We start from the raw sequence: 23,899 nt of genomic DNA on the forward strand, positions 1-23,899 counted from the left end.
TTTGGGGGATGGCTAATATCTATATTGCTATATAATGCTAAGTAGATTACTATTTTATTTGTGTAGTTCTTGCATCTATCGTTAGGGTTAGTTTCGATTTCGATTTCGGTTGCGGTTACGGCTGTAGGTTTATTTCTTTAACTCTGTCTTGAGATCCTTGTATGGTTTTTATTAGTTATTTACTAACAATGAGCTATGTGGCGAGGGGGCGGGGCTGCCGAGGGGGGCGGTGTGGGTGGATAGACAGAAAATAAACGAGTTTTCAATAGTTAAAAGCAACGCTTAGACTTTTATTATTACACACAATTTTTTGTTGTTGTTTGCTTTCTCACTTTTTCGTCACGCTCATTCTCCTTTATCGATCTTTGCTTTTGTGGTTTCTTTCTGCTTTTTTGTTGGTTTTTGCACATTTTTCCATAGAATAAATAAGACTTATCGAAATTTGTTAAGAAGAAGTGCTTAATGAACTTAATTAACTCTTGCTTTAGCTTCGATTTTGTTTGCTGAATATAAAATATTAATTTTGCTCTCGGTCGGTCGTTTTTTCTGTAGTTTCATATATTTTCTTAAGTTTCTAGATAATTGTATGCAGGTAAATGTAACTCAAATGTATAACAAATAATAATAATTAATAAAACTTAACTAACGAAAATAGTTGTTGTTTAAAGTAACATAATTGTACGGTATTATGTAAAATGTTTTGTTTTTTTTCTTTATAAATTGTTTGTTTTAAGATCTTGCAAATCACACCAAAAGAAATAGTTTTTCTTGTAATAAAAGATATACGAATAAAATTTTTACAACTAAAAGAAAAATGTGAAAATATGTGGGTGGATATAGAGCGGTATGAAAGGGGGCTTTTCCGGGGAAATGGTCTGTGTGTGTGGTTCTGTTAGTAGGTAGTACGAAAAGTAGTTCTCTCGCTTTAACCAGCTGACTATGTCTGGGTTAGTTTTGGGTTGGTTATTTTAGTATCAACAAATCAACAACGAAAACTATTTCACTTCTAGTTTTGCATTTTCGTCTGTCCACCGTCTGTCTCTGTCCGTCTGTTTGGTTTTTTAATTTTTTTGGGATTTTCTGATATTTTTTTTTCATTAGGTTTATATAAAAATCATAGCTCACTTAAACTAACCAGCTGCCAAGTGCCCGGCAACTGAGGAGGGAAGTTCTTTGCTCATTCTAAATGGTTTTTCTCTTAGCGTTTCTTTAATTTTCTCTTTTTTTTTTGTGGGTTTTCATTTTGCAATTTTTTATACAAGTTTTCTTATGCTTTTTATGGTAATTCTTCTCCCGAGTTAATTTGAAAAAAGGCAACGAAATTATTTACAATATGATTTGTTGTGTGTGTGGGTGTGGTTCTCCTTTCACTAATTGGCTAAAGCAAAACTTAACCGAAAAACTAATTACAAAAAGTAATAGAAATTAAAAGAGTTAGGAGAGGGAAGAAAAGTAGCAGAAGAAGGCGTAGAAGGGGGAGGTTATCGTAAAACTAGGCTAGACAACTATTAAACAATTTAAAAGATAACAATTCTAGGTCTGTGTGTGTTTTTTTATTTTTAGGATTCCCATTGCGCTCGGAAGTATGCTACTTTAAAGGCAAAAAGCTTCGGCTGCAGAGCTTTACTTTCTTTTTTGGCTACTCTAAAAAATGTTTAGTTTCCATTCGGTTTCGGTTTTCTCCTCCTTTGTGTTTAGTTAATTTGCTTTTAGCTTTTAAGCATAAAATAAATATTTAAGCGGAGCACGACGCCGTGAGGGATTTGTTGTGTGTGTGTGTGTGTTTATGCTGTGTGTGTGTTTGCTTAATAATTATATTTTTGCATATACATATTTTTAGATACAATATGTATTTTATAGTGTAGGTTTCATGTCTGCTGTACTAAACATTATTAGTAGTTTTTTTATCATAGTTATGATTATTGTTATTTTTTTTTATCAATAGTTATTATTATTTAATTGTTGTGGTGTCCTCAGGCCAAGTCACAAAATTGTATTTATCATTACACATCTTGGAATTTCGATAGACGTGCACGCAAGTCCATGTTCTCCTGTTTTAACTGTTCCACCTCCTGATGTAATGTTGCATTCTGAGTGGGTGGTACAAGTTTGGGATTAGTATTGGATGGTTTTTGGGGGGGTATTTCAGAAGTACTCACTTCCTTCTCCAAGTAGCGTGCCCGCATCGCAATCTGGTTCTCCTTCTGGCGCCGGGCATCGCGGGATCGCTTGGCGGCGATGTTGTTCTTCCGGCGACGGGCCCAGTACTTATCGTCCTTGAGCTCATCTGGAACGAATTGCTTGCGTGACTTTTTGATCATCGGCTGCGGCTTGAGCTCCTCGTCGGAGAAGGCTCGAGTTCGCGGATCAAAGTCACGGCCCGAGGAGGCGAACGAAAATGCTGGAATATCAAATACTAAATGTTAACAATGGTTCACAGACTGTTTTCGTGCTAAATTAAACATCATAAAAATCAACCTCAGAACGGTAAACTCAAACAAGGTAATGGATGGAAAATTATATTGAATTTGAAATTGAATTAAATTGAAATTTAAGGTTTTGCACAAATTGGAATGGGAATCATTGAGTGAAGGTCCCTGGGCGGAACCTTCGTTTTGTGTCTCTTTAACATTTAGCATTTGATATGACATTTGTGGGTAACTTAAATTAATTTATATAATTCAGTTATAATTTAAGTTAGAAGCAATGTCCATTCCATTTGTGTTCTTATATATTTTCATTTATAAGTCAATAAAGTTCTTGATTAAAGTCATAGGATCGTTTATATGTGTGTTTTTAAAAATGTCGCTTTTGATTTGATAAAGCAGTTGATAAGAATTTTCAATTGATAACAAAATGTTATCGTTTAAGAGTTTGATTACATTGTATAACACATATTTAATTAAGTTAAATATCTTTTCAAATATATTAAAATAGTAGGTAACACCAATTTTAAGTTAAAATTTAAGAATAATTGAAACTGCAAATTTTTATCGATTAATGGCAGATTTTTGATATACTTTACTTTATATTGGCATTATACGTTATAGGTGTTTTGTTGATTTCAAAATTTAAATATTTAGTTAACGATTTCAATAGATATTGCATTTTCCGCTTCGCTCTTTACATTATTTGATTGTGATTTATTTACGATCTCAATTGACAGTTTATCGATGCACCGATAGACCGATTATTCGCTATACTCACTTGACTCGGCCGGCGATGGCGGATTTAGCGTGTCCGGACTGATGCAGTCGGATGGCGAGGGCGACCGCTCCCGCTTTGTGGTTATGTGGCCCAGGCCCAGCGACAGACCCGCTGCGTGACCCAGGGAATCGGACCGGTGACCCAGGCCACTCGAGTGACCCAGATGCGTGCCGGGCAGGCCATCAGGTATGTTGTTCTCCGACAGGAACTCGTCTAGGTCGGCATACTAAAATGTTAAATGCGAAATATGCGATGAGCAACTGGACACGAATGGGAGGATTAGGTATTTCCTCGGTGTTAGTCACACGATCTGAGCTCGGATGATGAGAATACAATTCTCGCACTAAGTAAGCAATCGATAACATTCAAGTTAACTGTTTCGCCGTGTGTTTTGTCATGACTGTACTGGTGTTTATGTGTGTTTTAGGCTGTTTCCACTAGATGCTTTGGTTCTCTCATGAGTTTATAGTTATTTAAGTGATTGTGTGCCTCTATGAGTAATTTTTCATAGAGTAATTATTATTTTAATTAAGTGCTTGCAATTAATCTAGTGAAATCAGCCTTTTTCGTGTACAATTTTGAGCTTTGTGTGTAATTTAGACCTTTGGACATTGTATAAAAAGACGCAGCCACTACGCAGCGATGACAGAAATGATACTAACTTGTGTTACCTTGAGGTCGGCATCATAGGGCAGGGTCTTGTCCCACAGATTTGGGCCCAGAAACGCCGTTTGCGCCTCGACATTCCAGATGTCGCCCTCCTCCTTGTATTTGTCATCTGGGCAGATGATTTCTTTGCTATTCGATGTGGATTTGCCTGTAAAAAGAAAATGGGTGTACAATTAGTCAGGGCCATATAACCATGATTAGATAGCAGTCTATAAATATGGCCAGTTAAGGGCTTTGATATCTTATCCCCATACTTGGAAGTGGGTCAAGTGCTCTTCATTTCTCTATTATATAAACCATTCGAATTCTTTGGGAATTTGCGTTCGTATGGGAATATGGCTGAAAAACAATTTCCGCGAATTTCCGCATGCAGCTTTTGGCCATAAAAAAAACGGGTTACAGGCAAACAAAACGAAACAAAGACAGACAACCAAAAACCAACAAACAAACAAATCACAGACACACAGAGCAAACAACGGCAAGAGGAAGCAGCCGACAGAAAACATACGAAAAGCGAAAGTGAAATTTTTACTACAGCTTTCAAACTGATTTTTATCGCTTCCAGCTGAGAAAAAAAAATGTGTGTAAAATAAACTCAAGCGCTCAAAGATGGTCAAAAAGCTTGCAGCCCTATTGTAGCCAAGTTGAGTGTTTATTTTTTTTTAGTGGGCTTCGTCGAAGCTTTATTTTGACGCTGCGCATGCGCAGCTGAGCATGATCTTTCTCTGCTTTTCGCTTCTTTTCTTTGATTTCTTTCACAAAACCCGTTTTCTGGCCACAGACAGTAACAGAAACCAGTTGCCGTCTTTGGTTTCTTTGGCTCGCAATAGTTTCCGCTTTCTTATTCACTCTCACTTTCATTTGCGAATGCTTTTTTCTTGTATTCCTCATTTTTTATTTCGTTTTTTTTCTGCATTTACAGTTGTTGCTACTGCCGCTTTTTTTGCATTACGGACTATTGCGAAATTTTATGCCATTTTGCGGCCTGCCTCTTTCTTTCCTCGACTTCTTCGGCGCCAAACACACACATTTCTGGTCTGCGCCATGAAGTAATATCTTTTCTTTTCGATGTGCTCACCAAAGCGTAAGTGAAATGCTCAAGTGTCTGTGAAGTAATATCTGGTGCTTGGTGAAAATTAGGACTTGCAAATCGGCGAATGCATTGGCCCACGGGGCGTATGGGTAATGCATTCATGAACTTTTTGACCAGCTCTTTTGGCTCTTTACCCATTTACTTTTAATATTTTTTAGCCAATTTCGGAGAAAAATGTATATGGGCAATTAAAAGTTTATTAACATTTTGAAAAATAAGTACTTCAGGCGAATTTTAATAAGAAAAGTTGAGTCAACAAATATTACAAAAAGGTAGTTATCGAAAATAAAGAAGAAAAACAGCTTTAACATTAAATTGTTAATTTTACATTTTGGCTGGAAGCTTAAAAAACTAGTTAATAAATTTAAACCTTTTACTGTGTTTAACGATAACGTTTATGTTTAACGATTTTGAATTAGGAAAATACTTAATATACAAGCTTTCTTTAACACTTAAATTAATTTCAATAGTGAAACCCCTTTCCTTTATGTTTACCAAGTTCAGAAATTAAAAAGTAACTTTAGGATAGATTTTTAATTTAATGCAACTAAAATATCCACAATTATAGAAAAATTATACACAAAACAGAAGCACAAAAACACAAAATATATAGTCTAAAAACTCATTAAAAAAAGATAACACAAGAGCGCACAAAAATGATTAAAAAAGTGGTGGCAAAAGACTTTCGCATGGCAATTAAATAAAACACAAACAAAAGACACAAAAACTACAAAAAACATTATAAAGATAAAACAAACTAATAACGAAAAAAGACAAAAACCAAATTACCGTTTGCTTTGCAAATGAAACCCAAAAATGGAGATTTCCTGCCTGTAAAACAGAAGAAACGGAAAAGATAGATAGTAGAAAAGAAATACAATATTGAATCTTTCACAAAAGAAAGCAATTAAAAGAAGCAAGAACAAGTACAGGAAAGACAGAAAAGATATGGTAGTAAAAGCAAAAAGCATGCTAATGTGATGATATATGTACAATAAGTTTGGCGAAAAGGATGTAGACTTTACTCCTTCATGAATATGGCAAAAGGTACTTTTACTTTTATTTTATTGCCTTCGATCTGAATTTATTTCTTTTCCCAGTTCACTTTCACTGTCATCAACATTGTTGATTTGTGTGTTAAGCAGCAGGAATCTTGTCTTTCGGTTTATTTTTAGAAACGAACCCAAAACAGGAATTCAACTTAATCTTCTCTTGTTTCTGCCTCAGTTTCGGTTTCAGTTTCAGTTTCTCTTGCCATTTTAAGTGGGTCAGCGAATTTTTTTCTGTGTCATCTTTGGGAGCCCTCGCACTTTTTATTTTATTTTACCTTCTTCGCTTGGGGATTTTTATCTTCAGAGAGATTTCTCATTTTTGGTAATTAAAATAATTTGCATAATTTCTGTGCGTTTTTGGTCAGTATTTCACTTTCATTAGAAAGGGATAGGCAGAGAGATATTGTTTCTCGTTCTCTCTTCCCGGGCCTACGACAACAAATTTATTGTTTCTCTGGTGAAAACACCAGTTCTCTTTTTTTATGATCCTAATAATATTATTATGCTTATTACTGGTATATCATTTTTCTGTAAATTGTTGGCTCTGTGGTCTTTGTTGTGTTAATGGTTTGGCCACAATTTTTAGTGGACCATGGTCCGTAGGTTTTTCAGATATATAGTTTTTTTTTTGGAGGGGGGAATTAAACTTTCACTTTTTGTTTCGTTTTTTCGGGTTTTAGTATGAAACAGCGTAAATTTTGGTTGGTTGGCGGTTTTAGTGACTGTGATTTTGATGAAGTGCAAGTCGACTGAAGAGGAAGTCGAGGAAATGACAATTAAGTTAAGGAAGTGGTAACATGAAGAGATTTAATTCCAATTTTTCATTGAAAATATTTTTTATGGGGTTTTAATGACTAACAAAAAAGGTTTTTAGTGTTTACGAAGTACTATTATTAAAAACTATTATTTTAAGACCAGTTGTAGACAGCTTTTCTTATTTATGTTTTTAGACATTTTTCCTAATAAAACTTGCAAAAAAATCCCGTTTTTTATTCTTTAATCTTCAAATCAAAATTGTTTATCCAGTAATTTCTTGTTTAAGTGCATTTTTATCCGCCTTTTCCGTTAATCGGAATATCCATTAAACCAATTAAAATTTGATTCCCGGCCACATCCGTCTCAATTGCCCGAAAACTCCATTCCCCCGAACACCCCCTCGATAAGCGAAATGAAAGTGAGAGTGCAGGAAAAAACGAGTCTCAAGCTCCCAAAAAACTATCCCCAAAAAAGCGATCGAAGAAACCAGTTTAAAATACGCAAACGCAGATCGGTTTAACTTCTGAGGGGAGAATTAAATCGCAGACGATGCTATGACGCGATATACGAACGACATTGGGGATTATTTATTTTTTTTGGGGACCTAGTTTAAGATCCCCTGAATTATCATTATAATAATAAAATCGATTGGAGATATTTGCTAAAAAAAATGCAAAGTTATAGAAAAAAGCTTTTCCAATATTATGCAACATTTTGCATTATTTCCATTTTTTCAAGTCGACCGACACCGACACTTACAACAACAACAACTGTCCGCCCCTTTCACCTGTCTTCTGTCCATCTCTCTTGCTCTTTCCCCATCTCTCTCACACTCTCTGTGTACTTTTAGTCATACGCTGCGCATGCGCAACGATGGCGCAACTGAGACGAGTTTTTTTTGTTGCTGTTTTTCATGGTGTTGTTACTGATGTTGCTGTTGTTGTTGGGGCTTAGTGATTTTTCAGTTGTTGTTGCGCCTGAGTGCCTGTTGTATTACATCGATTTATAAACTACATCGCACTCTTCTTTTATGGTTTGTTGCCATTGTTGTTGGGGAAGTTTGAGTTGTTGTTGTTGCTGTTGTTGTTGCTTTTGGTGAAGTGCAGAAAGTGTAACACTTTCGATTGTTTGTCGTTGTTGCTTTTGCTTTTGCCGCTGCGGCTTTTGTATGCACTGCATTCATTCCGTATTTGCGCTCATTTGCATTGCTTTTTTATTCCTTTTTTTCAGCTTTTTTTTACTGCTTTCTGTGTGTTTGTTTTATATCTTTCTACCGCTCTTTTTTTGTGAAATTAATTATTTGTGGGAAAATGTGATAGGCTTTGGATTTCCGGGTTGTTGCTAGGTGAGGCGAATAGGCAACACTCGGTTGGAATGGATAGATGTTCTCCCAGGTAAATGTTATAAAAATATATCTATTATCTTTTATCTTCAAATTTATTTAACTATTTATATTTTTACTGTAAAAATCTATTAACTTTTATTTTCAATTTTATTTTATTACTTATATTTTAACAATAATGGAAAATTTTGATAGCTAATTTAAGCTTCTAAAATGTATACAAATATTCCACTTTATTAAAATTTTACTCATAATTTCAATAATATTTCTTGTAGGCTTCTAAGTTATTGGCAAAATAGGTTCGTTTTTTATGAATTGAAAACTCGATTTTACTCATAAATGACACTACACTTTCTAAGTTGCCTTCTAAATATTTAAAAATATTTAATTTAAATTAAATAAGACTTAATATTTATTATCCAAAAATAATCAAAATGACTATTTAAGTTTTTGAGTAAATAATATAGAAAAAACTCGTAAAGCTCTCAAAATTGTCCAAAAAATGAAGGTAGAACAAAAACAGATATTATTTTATGGGCTATACCTGCAAAGATTCGTTCATTCGATTGAAAGGCTTTCCACAATTTGTCAAATCTTTCTGCATTTTAATTTTTTTACCTCCCTCCCTCATAATTTAAGCACACTAGCTACCATAACCGCGATTTCCCTAACGGCAGACCGCTTTCTTTGCGATTACGAAATTAATAGAAAATTATGAAAGACAACCGCACCGAGCGGCGGAATATTTTGCAACAGTTTAATTGCCCGAGACTCGGGCGGCGAAAGTGAAAATCCGCAGACAGCGACACAATTTGCCACATAGTTTTTCCCCCTCCCCGCCAACCCATTAGCCCAATTTCAGATCGAAAGAAAGCCACGGTGGCAGCAGCAGCCGAAGCAGTTAATTAGCAGAAATAAGGAAGCGAAACCGATAATCATACGTATCGTGTTGGCTCTATCAAATTATAGACTCATGCCATAAAGCGGCTGAAACACGAACGACCAGAGACATCGAAACCCAAATAAAATTGCCTCAAATATGCAGACCACGCGGGCTGTAAAGAAAATAGGAGGCGTGGCTGAGGGGTAAAACGTAATCAAAACACAGTAAATTTCAATCAAATGTGCTTCTGGTCTTTTTTTTGCATTTTTTTCGACCAGAGAGTGACGACGTGTGAACAGATTGCTCATACGCCTCGTGGTGCAGAAGGCAAAAGTTATGGCCAAAGCCTCTCTTTCGGCCACTTTCACTGATTCAAGTTTCTCACCTGACGGCAACGTAGCTGCAATTCGCACGTTTTACCGTTGTGTTGCGATTGCGCAACAGTGAGTGTGTCGGCCAAACAATAACAACAACAATTAATTGGCAACAATCTGGCGTTTGGCCAAGACGAGTAGCTGGGTAGCTGGGTTGGCTTTGATTGAAATAACTGTAATACGTTGCATTTTGGCAGGCCGTTTATCTGGGTGAGTGTGTGACGCCTCGGGGGTTTCTAGGCCCCCATTAACCCCCTCCGATTTTCGCCTTTTGGCATGTTTCAGGGGCACACTTCAAGCTCTGAACGCTTCCCGCGGTGATAAACCAAACGAAAGGAAGTCATGAATGGCCAGATTGAGGCGCACCGAACGGTTCGAGTCAATTGAAATTGGAGTTCCTCACGGTCATGCCATTGATAGAACCGTAGAAACCCAAGAAGGTGCCGAAAGATATAACCCAATAATAGCAGAACCATAATTTAAAAAGAACAGGGGGAAAAAATAGAATTGTTGAAAGAAGATTAACTTAATTCCAATTTCTGAGTAAACAAAATTGAATAACTTTATAATTGTATTTAAATTGGTTCTCTATGTAATAATATCTGAAAAACTATGGTATAAGAAAGTTCTACAAACTTTTTACAACTTATGTCTTAGAAAAACTTTTTATTAAAATTAACTGTCTAATTTAAAATCATTTTAATATTTTTTAAACTGTTATTTTTGATTAAGAGTTTTCTAAAGGCAAGTATAATTCTATAATTTATAAAAAATAGTATTAGTTTTAATATTTTTAAACTAATATATTTTTATTTATTATTTTCCTGAAAGAGAGTAGAATTTAATAACCTTTTTCCCACGATAAAAATGTAAATCGCATTCCCCACTATCTAGATAATGCTAAAATATTAAACAAAAAAAACCCCCGCGTCATTTATCTCCACATTGTTTTTTGGCAACTTTCGAAATTGTATATTTTTTGATTAAGATAAAATCATATTTATTTCCCACTCTTTAGAGCTAAACTGGAACCCTTCAACTTTTTTCCGTCTTTTCTTCTTTTTTTTTTTTGGCTTGTCTGTCTCTCTGTTTTATTTCAGGAAGAGCCAACAAAGTCAACATGGAGCAGGCCACCAAAAAAATATCAAAAAACTACCAAAAGCCAAAGAAAGAAATGAATTTAAAAACTGCCGAAAAAGTGAAAGTTAATTTTTGGTGATGTTGCTAAGCCGGCAGAGCAGCTGACTGGCTGTTGTAGTTGTTGCTGCTGGTTCAACGAAAGTAAAAACGCATTTTTCGGCAGCTAAAGAGCCGCTTATGAATTTGATATTGTTCGTTTGCCTCCCTGGCCCTGGACACACATATAAATTATGCCGCGCAATGTCAAACAGAAACAAAGATAAAAAATTGCCCTTTTGTTGCCGCTTTATTTTTTGGCAGATCAACTTTAGGTGATAACAACAAAAGGCCAAAGACGAGAGAGCCAAAAGGCCGGACCAGTGGGCTTTTAAATACATCATAATAAAAACTTGGAATATTTATATATACCCAGGAAATATATATAGTATATAGTATGTATGGAAAGCACCCAAAAGTCAGAAACGAAAGTTGTCTGAAAATGTCGCGCTGAACAACTTGTTGCTGTATTTTGTATTTTGGCCCTTGCCGAGAGCATGGCCCAAAGTCGAAAGCAAAAGTGATTGTGAAATGCCAGACTCACAGTCAGAGTCAGAGTTGCAGAGTCCGAAAGGTTTGAAAGTTAGGATACTCGAGCCAACCTACCCCACGCGGAAATGTCAGACTCGCCGCAGAGTGAACCCATAGAGCAGCCCCCCAAAACTGAAAAACCCCTCCTGTCAGTCGTCATAAGCCAGCCGGTCCTCCGCAATTGGACGGACCCCAGATGAAAAGCCACAGCCAAGCCTTGTCAATCGATTTAAGCTGATTTGACACCACATCAGGGTCGTTTCGAGGGGTTGGGGCTGCCGTCACTTTGGGGTGAGAAAAATTAGCCAGGCATACAATCAATTTGGGAAAATGCAGCGACCGCGACAAGGAAATAAACTCAAAACACGAAGGTCAAGAGGTGCAACATCAGCAATTTTCTGTAGGAGGAATGATTACAATGTTAGGGAACTGAAAAAATTCCTTACAAAAATTCCTTGTAAAGGGTTTATACCAAAAAATAAAATACTGTTATACTATTTTATAGAAATAAAATACCAAAATGTATAATACTAATACATGTCATTGGCACTTTTCTTAAATTGCTTTAGAAACTAGTATTGGAATAATACTATTCAAAATATTCCGTAGAAATACAATATCCAAGAATATAATATTAGGAGAATGGCAAAAATTTCGTATCAAAGGTTTATATGACATAATAAAATACGATCCACCATATTCCGAAGCAATAAAATACCAAAGAATATAATATTGGTAAGTTTCATTATATTTTTTTTTGACAGTATAAGAAATCAGAACTGAAATAATACTATCCCCAATATTTCGCAGAAGTACAATATCCAAGAATACAATATAAAGAGAATTGCAAAAATTCCTTATAAAGGCTACGACACAATAAAATACTATCCACCTTGTTCCGCAGCAATACTATCCCAAAGAATATAATTTTGATAAATTGCATTGAGAATTATTTCCTAACATAAGTTAGAATTGAAATACTACCCCAAATATTTTGAACAAATACGATCTCCAAGAACATAATATTAAGAGTATTTCCAAGTTGCATTTGAATAGTTTTAAGTAATGCTAGTTCCCAAATATGTAATTATTTTTGGGCCTTATTCAAACCGTTATTTTAAATACCATGTTGCATGTTGTATTTAATTATTAATTGCTGATCCATACCATTTAAGTAGTTGGCGTGTTGCTTCCACAATTGTTGCACCTGGAATTGTGTCCATCGACTGTTGTCATCGCCACCTCCTGTATTATTATTACTGTTGTTGTTGCTATTGTTGTTTGTATTATTATTATTGTTGTTGCTGTTGTTGATAACACCCACTAGGCTATTGACCAAACTATTCTCGTGCGCCTGTTGTTGTTGCGCCACCGCGGAGGCGGTATTAACCGTGGGCGTGGCATTGTTGCTTGCCGCCAGATTGGCATTTGGTGTGGCTGGATTGTTGTTGTTGTTGTTATTATTGTTGTTGTTGTTGAGGGAGGCATGGTTATTGATTATGATATTGAGATTGTTGTGATTGAGTATGTTATTATTATTGTTATTATTGCTGTTGTTGCTGCCAGGACTTGCGCCCGTGCTGTTGTTGCTGTTGGCATGTTGCTGCTGCAGGTTGTTGGCTGCCACGGCCACCACAGCAGCGGCTGCATTGACATTCACATGGGCCAAGTGTTGCAGATGATGCTGCAACAATTGCGTGGGCGGCGGCAATGTGCCATTGGCAACATTATTGCCATTGCTGAGATTGTTTAGCAGCTGTTGCTGCTGCTGCTGTTGTTGTTGCTGCTGTTGCTGCTGCTGCTGGTGTTGCATGTTGCTGCGTAGCAGATTGTTGTTGCAGGCCACATTGAGATTCGAATTGCTGGTGTTGCTGTTGGCATTGCCCGTGTTGTTGCTGCCGGCCAGCAAATGCGGCAGGTTGTGCACCACTTGCAGTGGCAAGCTGCTCAGCGGTGGCAAGGCCGCCGTCTGCGACATGTTGCCCAGCAACTGTTGCTGCTGGTGTTGCTGCTGCTGTTGCTGTTGCACATTCTGCAGCAACTGCAGTTGCTGCTGCTGTTGCTGGTGTTGCAGGCCATGTTGCTGCTGCTGCTGCTGCTGCTGTAGCGCCAGTGCTGGCGGTGGCATTTGATAGTCCATTCTCATTGCTGAGATCACAATTTGTTAAATTCCTTGCTCGATTCAGAGTTATTTATTGCATGTGTATCACTTAGCTGGCCATGTGTGGCCCAAACATGTTGCTGCTGCGGCACTGGCTGTTGACTTAATTAACAACAAATTGGAATTTAAAACCGAAAAAAGCTTTTTATCGCACGTTGCTGCTGCTGCTGTTGCTGTTGCTGCTGCTGCCGCTTCTAATTGCTCGTGGCGATCGCCCGCACAGCAGCAACATTCAACCGAGAGCGAGCTGGCTTTTCTACACTCAGAATGTTCAGAATGGCCCGGGCTTTGGCTCAGTTTTTGTAGCCGTTTTTTTGCATTCGCAATTTTTTTTTCCTATTGTTTGTTTTGTTTGCCTTTTTCTATTATTATTCGTTGTCAACTATTCCGCGTACTGAGCGTTGTTTTATTTAACTTTTTTCTTTATTTTTTTTTTTATCTGTGTGTGGGGCTGGGCCTGTTTGCTGTGGGGTTCTGCCCGCCGCTTTTGAATGAGAAAAGTTTGACCTTGAGGCGGCAATACAAAAAAACAACCCAGCAAAATGTTTTTGCCGTGCGTTTTTGCTATTTTTCAGACTGATCGTCTCACTTATTTTCTGCGGGTTTGACGCTCAGGCGAATTTTTATTATAGTATTGATTCTTTTTTTTTTTGAGTCAATGTTTGGCTTGTCAATAAAAAGAAGATTGATTTATTTTCTCTTGTTATTTATTGACAGTTTCTATTATTACTATAAATTGTAAGTATTTACATGTGTTGTTTAAGTTCTTTTAAAGGGGGAATCTTAAAGTTTCCTTTTCAATTACTTTTATTTTAAGGATGGTGAAATATTATATTTTTCTTTTTAGTTTTTTTCCATGTACTTCAATTGTTTTACGGAAATTACAGGTGGTTTTTGTCATAAGACTTGTAATCGGGAAGTTGTTAAAATGTCAGGCAAAGTTTTAAACTTTTTTGTGACTGAAAAATGTTTATTACTCTGTTACTATTAAATGCTTTATGACATACATAAAATATATACAAGATATATGTAGTGCCAAATGCCTTATTTATAATTTTATATTTTATTTCATTTAATATTGTTGGCAAACTTTTAAACACGTTTGATTTATTCCTTTTTATTTTTATTTAATATTTTTTGATATATTTTAGTTTATATATGCCTATGTTTTATACGTATGCTATTTTTCTTTATAAATTCTTTATGCTTTTAATTGAGGAATTTCACTTTAATGATCTTGTGATCACAAATTTCTTATGTTTGGGTGGGGGAGATCATATAATTTCGAGCACTGCACAATACATTTTAATCCAAGATGGGTTGCTGCGGCTCCTAGAGGATCGATCCTCGCCAAAAAACCGTTTTTGGGGGGGTGGTGGAAGATAAAGGAAACGAAAGTTCACAAGTTCGCACGAATTCGAAAGCGCCGTGCTAAAGACGAAGACACGCGTCGTATACGTATTATTTTATGGCTTTTTTTTTGCTTTTTACTATTGGGGCGGCTTTTGTATTGGTGAGTGGGTTTTTGAGTTTTCGGAATTGGATGGTTGGCTATATGGTATTGGAATTGGCTTTTTTAGGTTTTTGGTTTTTTGGTAGAGAGCCGTGAACCGAACCGGTGCCGCCGGACTGCGAACGCTGAGTGAACGCGCGCGTCGCCAAAGCGATGAAACGCAGCTTCGCAGCCGAGCAGAGAAGCGGCAGAGACCATCGGCAGAGCCCCCGGCAGAGAGGCGGTGAAAAGCTGGAGAAGCGAGGAAAAAGACACACACAGCACGAGCAGACAAATAAAAGCCAAACTTGAAACCGAAAGCATGAAAGCCCTCTTACTCTCTTTCTCCCACCATTCGCTTTTTTTTTGCGCATTCCGCCTGTTTACTTTCTTTCGCGCAGCCTGCCAAAGTTCGCCTCTGCCGGCGTCGCTGTCGCCACGCTTGGCGGGAGCTGCGCTGTCGACGTCGACGGCGACGCCGGCGTCAATGCGGAAGCAGATTTTCCTCTGCCCGCAGAGGCAGCAGCTTTGTTTTGAGTCAGTCGCAAAAGCTCTGCGCTCGTCTAATTGAGTGCAATTTTCTAAGCTTAAGTTGTATTATTTGTTCAATTTTTAAAACAAAAAATAACAATCAAAAATTCAGTAAGTGCTATACACTAGAATTGTTGTTTAAAATGATCTATTAAGTAATATCTTTTATAATATAGTTTTTGAAGCGAAAAAAAAATACTTTTACATATTTAAATAGTATTTTTTAAATACCAAAAGAACGAAACTATAGATGTTTTTGAACTATCCCTGATGTAATCTTTACTATCTATAAACTTCATTAATTATTGATAGAGATATTTACTTTATTTGTGTTTTGTTGAAAAGAAAAAATCGTTTCTTTTGATAAAAATCAAATCAACCTAATTAGGTTATAATAATTATAATTATCTTATAATCTATAGTATAATAATAATTAATCTCCATTATCATTGCCTTTAAATATTTTCCCTTCTTTACTCTTATTTAAAACCTAATTTCTCTTTTAATGATGGATGTTAGTCGATGAAACAAGACAAAAGCTTACCAACCAAATTTATAGCCAAACACATTTTGATAGACAAAAAAAGGCATTCCAAAATATCGGGTTTTGATGCTTACCTGTAAAGAGAGAACAATAAATACATTTGATTAAAATACAATTTATAAAATGCATAAAATACATTAAAAAAATTAATTTATTTTACTACCCATTAAAGTAAGTGAGAATTTATTGAGATCTTTTTTTTGGCTTTGTCAAGGGTGGCGTATATTTCCCAAGCAAGGGGTGCCCACCCACAGCGACAGTCGACATTTATCCATTTTAGCTTTCCCCGCTCTTCCCACACACATATAAAAACAAAATTCATACAAATTACTATACATTCTGCCTTTAAAAGGTCATTTCCAGTATATTCAATAGCGAAAAATTTCACCGGCCCCCAGCAAAAAAATACAAACAATCGAGAGGGAGATGTGGAAGAACACCCACATTTCATTTGCCATATGAATTTCCATATCATCTGCCATAAAAATCTCATCAGCCTAATTCCAAAATCTAATCAAACCAAATGCATTTTCTCAACGGTGACCAACTGAGGTCAGTTCAAAAAAAAAAGGGAAATGGTAAAAAACAAGGAAATTGGTGGCAGCTTAGTCGCGATTTTCAAAAGGATTTGTGCCAAATGCATTGACAAAGTAGATCAAAAAGGGTGAAAGGATGTGCCAAAAAGGTAACTAAAAACATTCAGCATTGAAAAACCTTTTAGTGTGGCCCAAAGCAAACCAAATGCCAAACATGTGAAACGGTTTAATGTATATTTAATGGAAAATTTAACGGCATATGAAATAATTTTCCAGTTCTAATTACCATACAAAATGAGAATTCCAGTAGGAAAAGTAAGGCGAGAGCTATAAACTGATAAGATATATATGTATATAGTTATTGAGTATAGTTTTTTAAAGCAACGCAGTTTGGCCTAGGTCGCAAAAATAAATGTTTCCTTTATCAATTAGAAAAGCAAGTTGTTAAATTAATGATATTTCCCTTGTGGTAGGCTGCAAACCGATAAACTTGGCGATCCCTCAGTGCAAAGATACATTTGCAAATATATCTACATTTTCAATTCCATTTCCTATTCAATTCGAACAGTCGACGTCAGTGAGCTCGGTACAAATGGGCTATATTGCTGGGGCTATATAAACACATATATATATGTATATATATGTATATATAGTATACTATATAGGAGCCCAGCTGAGCTCACGTGTGCGCGACAAGCTTTCTTGACTTTTGCGCTTTAGAAGCTCGCAATGCGCAAAGTTCTCGGCCGCTGACGTCGGATGATATCAGACCTCGGGATGCAGATAGACGTTCTACAGACATTTCGCGAAGGGCTGCCATTTATCAAGACTCTTCAACGGAATACTCATTTTCTAATACAAGACAAGCTTTGTTAAATTGAAAAATCACCGAACTAGTCATGCATTTTATCAGTTGTTTTCGGTTGCCATTGTTTTTAATGCATTTTTTTGCAGTTACAAAGCCAATTAGTGGTTCAGAAAACTATACTCCACTAAGGTTACAACACACAAATACAAATTTTAAGAAGCCTAATTGTTTAGAGATAGAAAGAAATACATTTGAATATCATAAAAAAAATGTTAAAGTCAGAAAGGCATTGTAATAAAAGTTGTTGGCCAGTAAAGAGAATAAAGACTGAGATATACTAAATTCCAGATCTTTTTTATTATCTTGTGCCTTTTTATGTGTTACTAAAAACTACTCATCATCGGTATATTCAAGTAATGATTTCTACTATATTTTATGGGGAAATAACATGTATAATCATCTAATTTTAGACGAATCTTCTAAAGAATATAAAATACAGCAGTTTTAACAAAATATTGAATATTTTTCGTATTTGACATATCATTTTCCCTATTGTAACCAAATTCAAAGTGATTTTTCCTATTTTGTTCCTTTTTATTCAGGACATTTCACCTCACCTGAGCTGGCTGGCTGAAAGCGGGATTTCAAGCTGTTCAAATGGTTGTGATGCTCGTTGGCGATCACTGCTGCTGCGACGGCATTTGCCACATGTTGCACGGAGGATACATTGTTGTTGCTGTTGCTACTGTTGTTGTTGCTGTTGCTGTTGCTACTGTTGTTGGTGCTGTCATTATTCTGGCCAGGATTTCCATTCCCACTGCCAGTTCCTGAAACAGCGGGATTATTGTTGCCACTGGCATTACCATTCGATCCCTGGTTGCCACTTGCAACTGCAGCGGCTGTTGCCGCATTGCTCTGGGGATCCATGAAGGAGTTGCGCTGGTAATGGGGGTTCTCCTGGTAAATCCGCTGGTACGTCAGCGTGGGCAGGGTCCACGAGTTGTTGGTCTTGTAGTGGAAGTTGCCGGTGCCGAAAATGAAGTGGGTGTTGGTGTTGCCATTGGTGTTGCCGGCAGCAGCTGCAACGGCGGCCGAAGAAAGTGTGTGGGCCAGCTGGGCGGCATGATGTTGCTGCTGTGCATGTTGTTGCTGCTGGTGGTGTTGCTGCTGTTGTTGCTGCTGCTGTTGTTGCTGTTGCTGGTGTGTATGATGCGGGTGCAGCGGATGGCCATGATGTTGCTGCTGGGCGTGATGTTGGGAGTGCTGTTGCTGCTGCTGTTGCTGCTGCTGCTGCTGCAGGACGGCGGCAACATGCTGCTGGTGTGCCTGATGCTGCTGCTGTATGTGCTGCTGGTGTTGCTGCTGCTGCTGCTGATGTTGCTGCTGCTGCTGTTGCTGTTGCTGGTGGTGCAGGGCTGTCTGCTGTTGCTGCTGCAAGGCCCAGGCATTCACGTTGTTGGTGCTCGTGCCACTTGCCCCACCGCCACCGCCTGCACTGCTTTTTCCCGAATCATTGCTGCTAACACTGCTGCGATGGTTGTCCATGGTTCCCGAGGATCCCGTCATGCTGCCATCATTACCGCTATCGCTGTTGCCACTGCTGCTGTTGTTGCCACTGCTGTTGTTGTTGTTATTGTTGCTGCTGCTGCCGTTGTTGTTGCCACTGCTATTTACCGCCGCTGCAGCAGCAACTTGCGAGTTGAGCTGCTGGAAATACTGCGACAATGTGGCATTGGCATGCTCCTGGGCAAAGAAACTGGTACACGAATTCGTGTCCGACGACATGATCACTGGTTCTATCACTGCTTCTGTCACTGCTTCTATCACTGGTTCTATAACTGGTTCCAATCTTCACTGGTAAATCCTTCACTGGTTACGTGTTGTGACTGTTTTGGTGATCCTAACTGATCCTAAGTGATCACCTCCTTGTGCTGAACGTGGTTGAATTTGCTGGTCAGCAGTATAAACTTTGGGCCACGGCCGAAAGTTGTGCGCATTGTCTTTACACTTGTTACACTTTAGATGTTTTTTCTTATAGCATAAACGCTTGTGTCTGTGTTATCTGAAAATATTTAGCTTTCGTTTTGAAAAACCCAGATTAGTGTGAAGCACTTTTTTGTTGCAGTTATTTTCCTTGTTTTCTTCTTTTTTTTTCGTCAGCCAATTGATAGCCAATTCGTTGTTGCTAATGAACAGGTGACAGTGGGTTAAAAAATGTTGGCAGTGAATCAGTGTTTAGGGAAGCGATTTTGATAGTGGCTGATAATGAGGCTCGCTTGTTTTCGTGTGGTCAGGGAATGAACTTTGTTTGCATCTATTTTTGTATGATTTTTATTTAGTCTCCATTAATTTTTAGATGATGATCATGATGATAAGGAATAAGAAAAGGCATTGTATATAGTTGTATAGTTTGCGCTTCCTTTCAGTTCAATTAATTTTGTATAATAAGTTTTTTGTGACGCTATAGAAATTTGTAACTGGAATCGACCGGTACAAAGGGCTTCCGTGTTCTTTGTTTTTTTTTTAAGAATTTTGCAATGGAAATTTTCACTGGCATTTAAGAGATATGCTTCTTGTTTTACATTTGAATGAAAACAAACATATTATTATGTACCGAATCAAAATGTTAATCGAATTAGCCTAAGACAAAGGCTTTACGTGTATTTCGAAATATTGTTACATGAAGAATTTGGAATATTTTCTATATATAAATCAAAACAAATACATTATTATGTGCCAAATCAATTGAATTATCCTTTTTCCTGATGAATAACTCGTTTCTTCCTTTCAGCCTTTTGTTTAATACCTTTTCTTATTCTCAGAATTGGTTGCTGCTTAGAAATGAGATCGTTTTATTTTGCATTGGGTTTTTGCTGTTTCGTATTTTTCTTTCTTGGGTTTGTTGTTTTGTAGAAAAATAAAAATAAATTAAACTGTTTGAAATTGGATCCGTAACTTTGGCGCCGCTGGACAGATATACTCGAGAGATCTCCGGACCTCTCGCTCTTTCTCCCTCTGCCTGGTACTATCTCTCTCTCTTTCTTTCTTTCTGCGTATGTATTTTCTTTTAATAATAGTTATTATTTGTATGAACCACACACACACACACTTTGGATTGATTTCACAATGGTTGCACTTGACATTTGTTTAAACAAAAATTATATTTCCTTGAGTTATAGCTCTCTTCTAGAACTATTTCGCGAAAAATCAATTTCAATTAATTTATTTTGTTGACGATAGGAATATTTTTGCGTTTTTCCCGCTCGAGTGGCAAAAAACACGGAACGTAACGAGCTGCGACGATTTTCACATGAGAACGCGATGCGACAGAATGCCGGCCGAGTAATTTTCTCGGTCTCAATGTCCGTCTCTGGTTTTCCTCTGCCGCCGCCGCAGTCGGCGTCGCAGTCGCGGCTACCGCTACCGCTCTCTCTCAGCCAGCTAAAATTGCAATTTTCTGCAAGTAAGGCGGCTTACGTAAAGGGCGGAGGTCCGAAAACAGCTCTCCCGCTCCCACTTTGATAATTGTTTTTCAGGTTTTTTTTGTTCCAACAAATGTTAGTACCGCAAAGTATTTGTATTTTTACTAAAGAATATTTTTACATACAACAGGGGTCAGAAAAATAGTAGTGGGTTAGGAAAAGCCATAGCCATAGAGAATATTCCATTAATTAATGCTTAGATATTTCTTCTGATTTTCAAAATCATTGTAAAATAGTGATAAGTGCACTAAACATTATAAAATAAAAACAAGCATTTAAAGTAATTTATTTTTAATTTGTTGTTGACTATACTAATAACAAAACGGTAAGTATCATATTCTAAAATGCAGTTTTTTTTTAATATTATTCATTCTCAGGATTATAAAGAAATCTTTTACAAAAATTTGTAGGTACATTTCTAAAAACATTTTTAAGATAGTATAGCTAAAAAGCTATATATAAAATACCTACTGTAATATTATTTTTGCAAATATATATAAAAACTAATTTTTAAAATAAATTTGTTACCTATTTTCGCTTACAATATTTGCATAGAAACTGGAAAACACTGCTATTATTTTGAGCACAGCTGTATTTGTTTGTATATACTCGGGGGGCTGAGGCAGAAACATCGACATCGACATCGACCGCGGCAGCGCTGCTGCGGCCAAGTCACGCGGATTTCAATATGACCCAAAGCCCACTGTCTAGCACAGTTCTAAGCACGTGTTGCGGACACACCGGCCACACACACAGGCGCAAATTAATTGGGAGAGCGAGAGCGGTGCACGTTGAACGGCAAGCGCACTCGAAGATACAGATAGGCGGGCACAGATACACATGTAGATACGTTGGCAGATAGAGATATGAATGCAGCTCAAAAGTTTCCAGTCGCTTCGCAATAGAGGGCTATATCATACCCCCTGTAACTGGTATACATATATGGCCAATATACCATTCATACATATATATGCCAGCTGAAGTGCGTGGCCAATAGCCGCGCCAATATTCGGCTAAATCGTCACTGATGCGTCTGCAACACGTGACGTATGCGTAATGCGCTTCACAGGATTGCCTCTGTGCCACCAACTAATTAACGCTGCGTCATTGCAAGTAAGCAGATCTCTGAGGGGGGGTGCAGTGGGGGTCTGGGACAGGGTGCTTCACCCTCTGGGCAAACCCAAATGCACGACGCAGTAGCTGCAACGGGGCGAATACTTTATCTGCGTTCACTCAAAAGCATTAAACTATTGCCGTAGGTCGTCGCAGCACTTTCCTGGAAGTTTTGAAAAATATTCAAACTATTCGAGGGTTTATTCAGGTTTCTAAATAATTATAATAATCGTCTGGTGTTGGCATAGGTCCGGTACATTTTCATGGAAGTTTTGTATAACATTCCCGATATTTCCAAGCCTTTCATAACATTGAAACTTTGAACTTTTATTGATAATTGGACGGTTTTTTAACTATGAATCGGGTTTTTTAAAATGGTTTAAGCCCTATTAAATTAAATCTTAGATGATGAACGTTTTATTTTAATTCATTATTAAAAATGCTGCACTTACAATTTATAAATTATTTAAGTTTTTAGAAATTTTCTGTTCACATTCTTGATTTTAAAAACTAAAATTTCTTAAACTTATTCATAACATAACTGAAATTCAACACCAAAATAGTTAAGTTTCAATAAAATTATTTAATTTAAACGAAATTATTAATATAAAAACATAATTTGTTTTAAATTTTGTATTAATATTATACATTATTAATAACGTCCTTAATTTTTCACAGTTTTTCCTCTTTTAAAACCAATTCAAAGAACTTCCAATAATATCCTGGCAATTTTTCCACCCCAAAAACTTTTGTGTTCCCACCTGTTTTTCAACCTTGTGCTATTCTTCGGTCAAACAAAACCCTTTTGAGTAACCCAATCACCCCTGAAAACCCCTCATAAGTATGGGCCATGTGGGGAAAGTGTGCTTCAGTCACCTGTTTTCCCAGGCGAGACATTTCAGGGAAAATATCGAGTATACGCCCCGTGGAGCAGAATGACTATTTTAGGAGCCGCAAAAGCAACAAGTCAACTGAAACTTCGTGAAAAGTGGAAAATACGAACTGAACTTCGGGCTCCAATGGCAGAAGGATGTGCGGCAGAGGTTCGCCATTGGCCGGGCTTATGTGCCGGAAAAGCCGAGAAAAGGGAACCAATCCGGGGAATTCTGCCAGCGGCGGCAGAGGCCGAGGCAGAGAGAATGACGTCGACGGCAACGCTAGCAGAGGCGGCGGCGTTGTCAGGTTTTCTGTTTGTTTTGTTGCCAGTTGTTGTATTTTGTGTTATCACGTTTCGCTACCACGTGCACCGGCCTCCCTCTGCTGGTGTGTGTGCGCCTGTGTGTGCCTGTGTGTGAGTGTACGAGTGCCTCACTCACACATTCACTCGCACTCAATCACACAGATACACCGTGGCGCTTCGACGGATGAATGAGCCCTGAGAGCGGGAGAATTTGCTAAACAAAACCCAACTGAGGCCAAGACGAAGCTGTTGCTGGTTTATAAATAGCAATTTAAAGCATCGCACACACATCCATCCATCGAATCAATGAGTCACACACACTCTCAAGCCATTTATTTTGCATCTAAGAACAAAAAACAAATATAAAGGCGAGAAAACACACTGCATAGATGTGCAAATAAAGCAAATTGTGCAGAATAAATATCGGAAGCGGGAGCAGAGAACACAGAAACAGAAACAGAAAGTAAACAAAATAATTGTTGCAATTTTTGAGAAGTCACACGAGGTAAAATTTCTCATTTTTTATAAACAATAAGAGCCATATGTCAACCATAAAACAGCATATTTTACAAAATGTACAAAGCTTACTAAAATAAATGTATCATAATTCTGAATAACAATCTTTTGTAAGGTTAAATATTAACTGAAAACATTATTTGTTAAGCCCAATATTAATATTTGGTTAGATGAAATACATAAAATTAACTTTTCATATTCTTTATAGAACAAAAAAAAATAGAACAAAAAGGTTTAGGTTTTAAAATTGTACTGAAAAATGTTTTAAGGTAAGGACCAAATATTTTTTCTTTCGGTGTTCTGTTCACATTAAAACAATTACAATCCATTTGTTTATCATATTTTTTAAGGAAATGCATTTTATTAACTTAGAGCTTAGTAGTAGTTAGGTACTTTTCTTGTTGGTAAGACTTATCAAAACAAATAAATTGCAAAGAGATTATAAAAATACAA

The 23,899-nt window shown here is 37.1% G+C and overlaps 1 protein-coding gene across 16 annotated transcripts in view; it reads right to left on the bottom strand.

Annotated features, from left to right (window-relative positions):
* Window positions 1-259: 259 nt before the first annotated feature.
* Window positions 260-23,899, bottom strand: part of Pdp1 (PAR-domain protein 1) — a 59,448-nt gene continuing 35,808 nt past the window's right edge. For 4 of the 16 annotated variants that reach the window (XM_017070413.4, XM_070996278.1, XM_070996277.1 and 1 more), the window contains exons 2-5: window positions 3,870-4,024; window positions 3,208-3,433; window positions 2,160-2,401; window positions 260-2,090 (exon numbers count right to left, since the gene is read on the bottom strand). In XM_017070413.4, coding sequence (XP_016925902.1) covers window positions 2,004-2,090; window positions 2,160-2,401; window positions 3,208-3,433; window positions 3,870-4,024 — 710 coding nt within the window. In that variant the 3' untranslated portion in view covers window positions 260-2,003. Of the gene's footprint in view, window positions 2,091-2,159; window positions 2,402-3,207; window positions 3,434-3,869; window positions 4,025-5,758; window positions 5,801-12,250; window positions 13,931-15,803; window positions 15,886-17,772; window positions 20,494-23,899 lie in introns of those variants that run through there. The other 12 variants (XM_036815232.3, XM_036815230.3, XM_065864490.2 and 9 more) reach the window with 10 other exon arrangements.

The sequence above is a fragment of the Drosophila suzukii genome, chromosome 3 (genome assembly GCF_043229965.1).
Source record: "Drosophila suzukii chromosome 3, CBGP_Dsuzu_IsoJpt1.0, whole genome shotgun sequence".
In the NCBI taxonomy this organism is placed as follows: domain Eukaryota; kingdom Metazoa; phylum Arthropoda; class Insecta; order Diptera; family Drosophilidae; genus Drosophila; species Drosophila suzukii.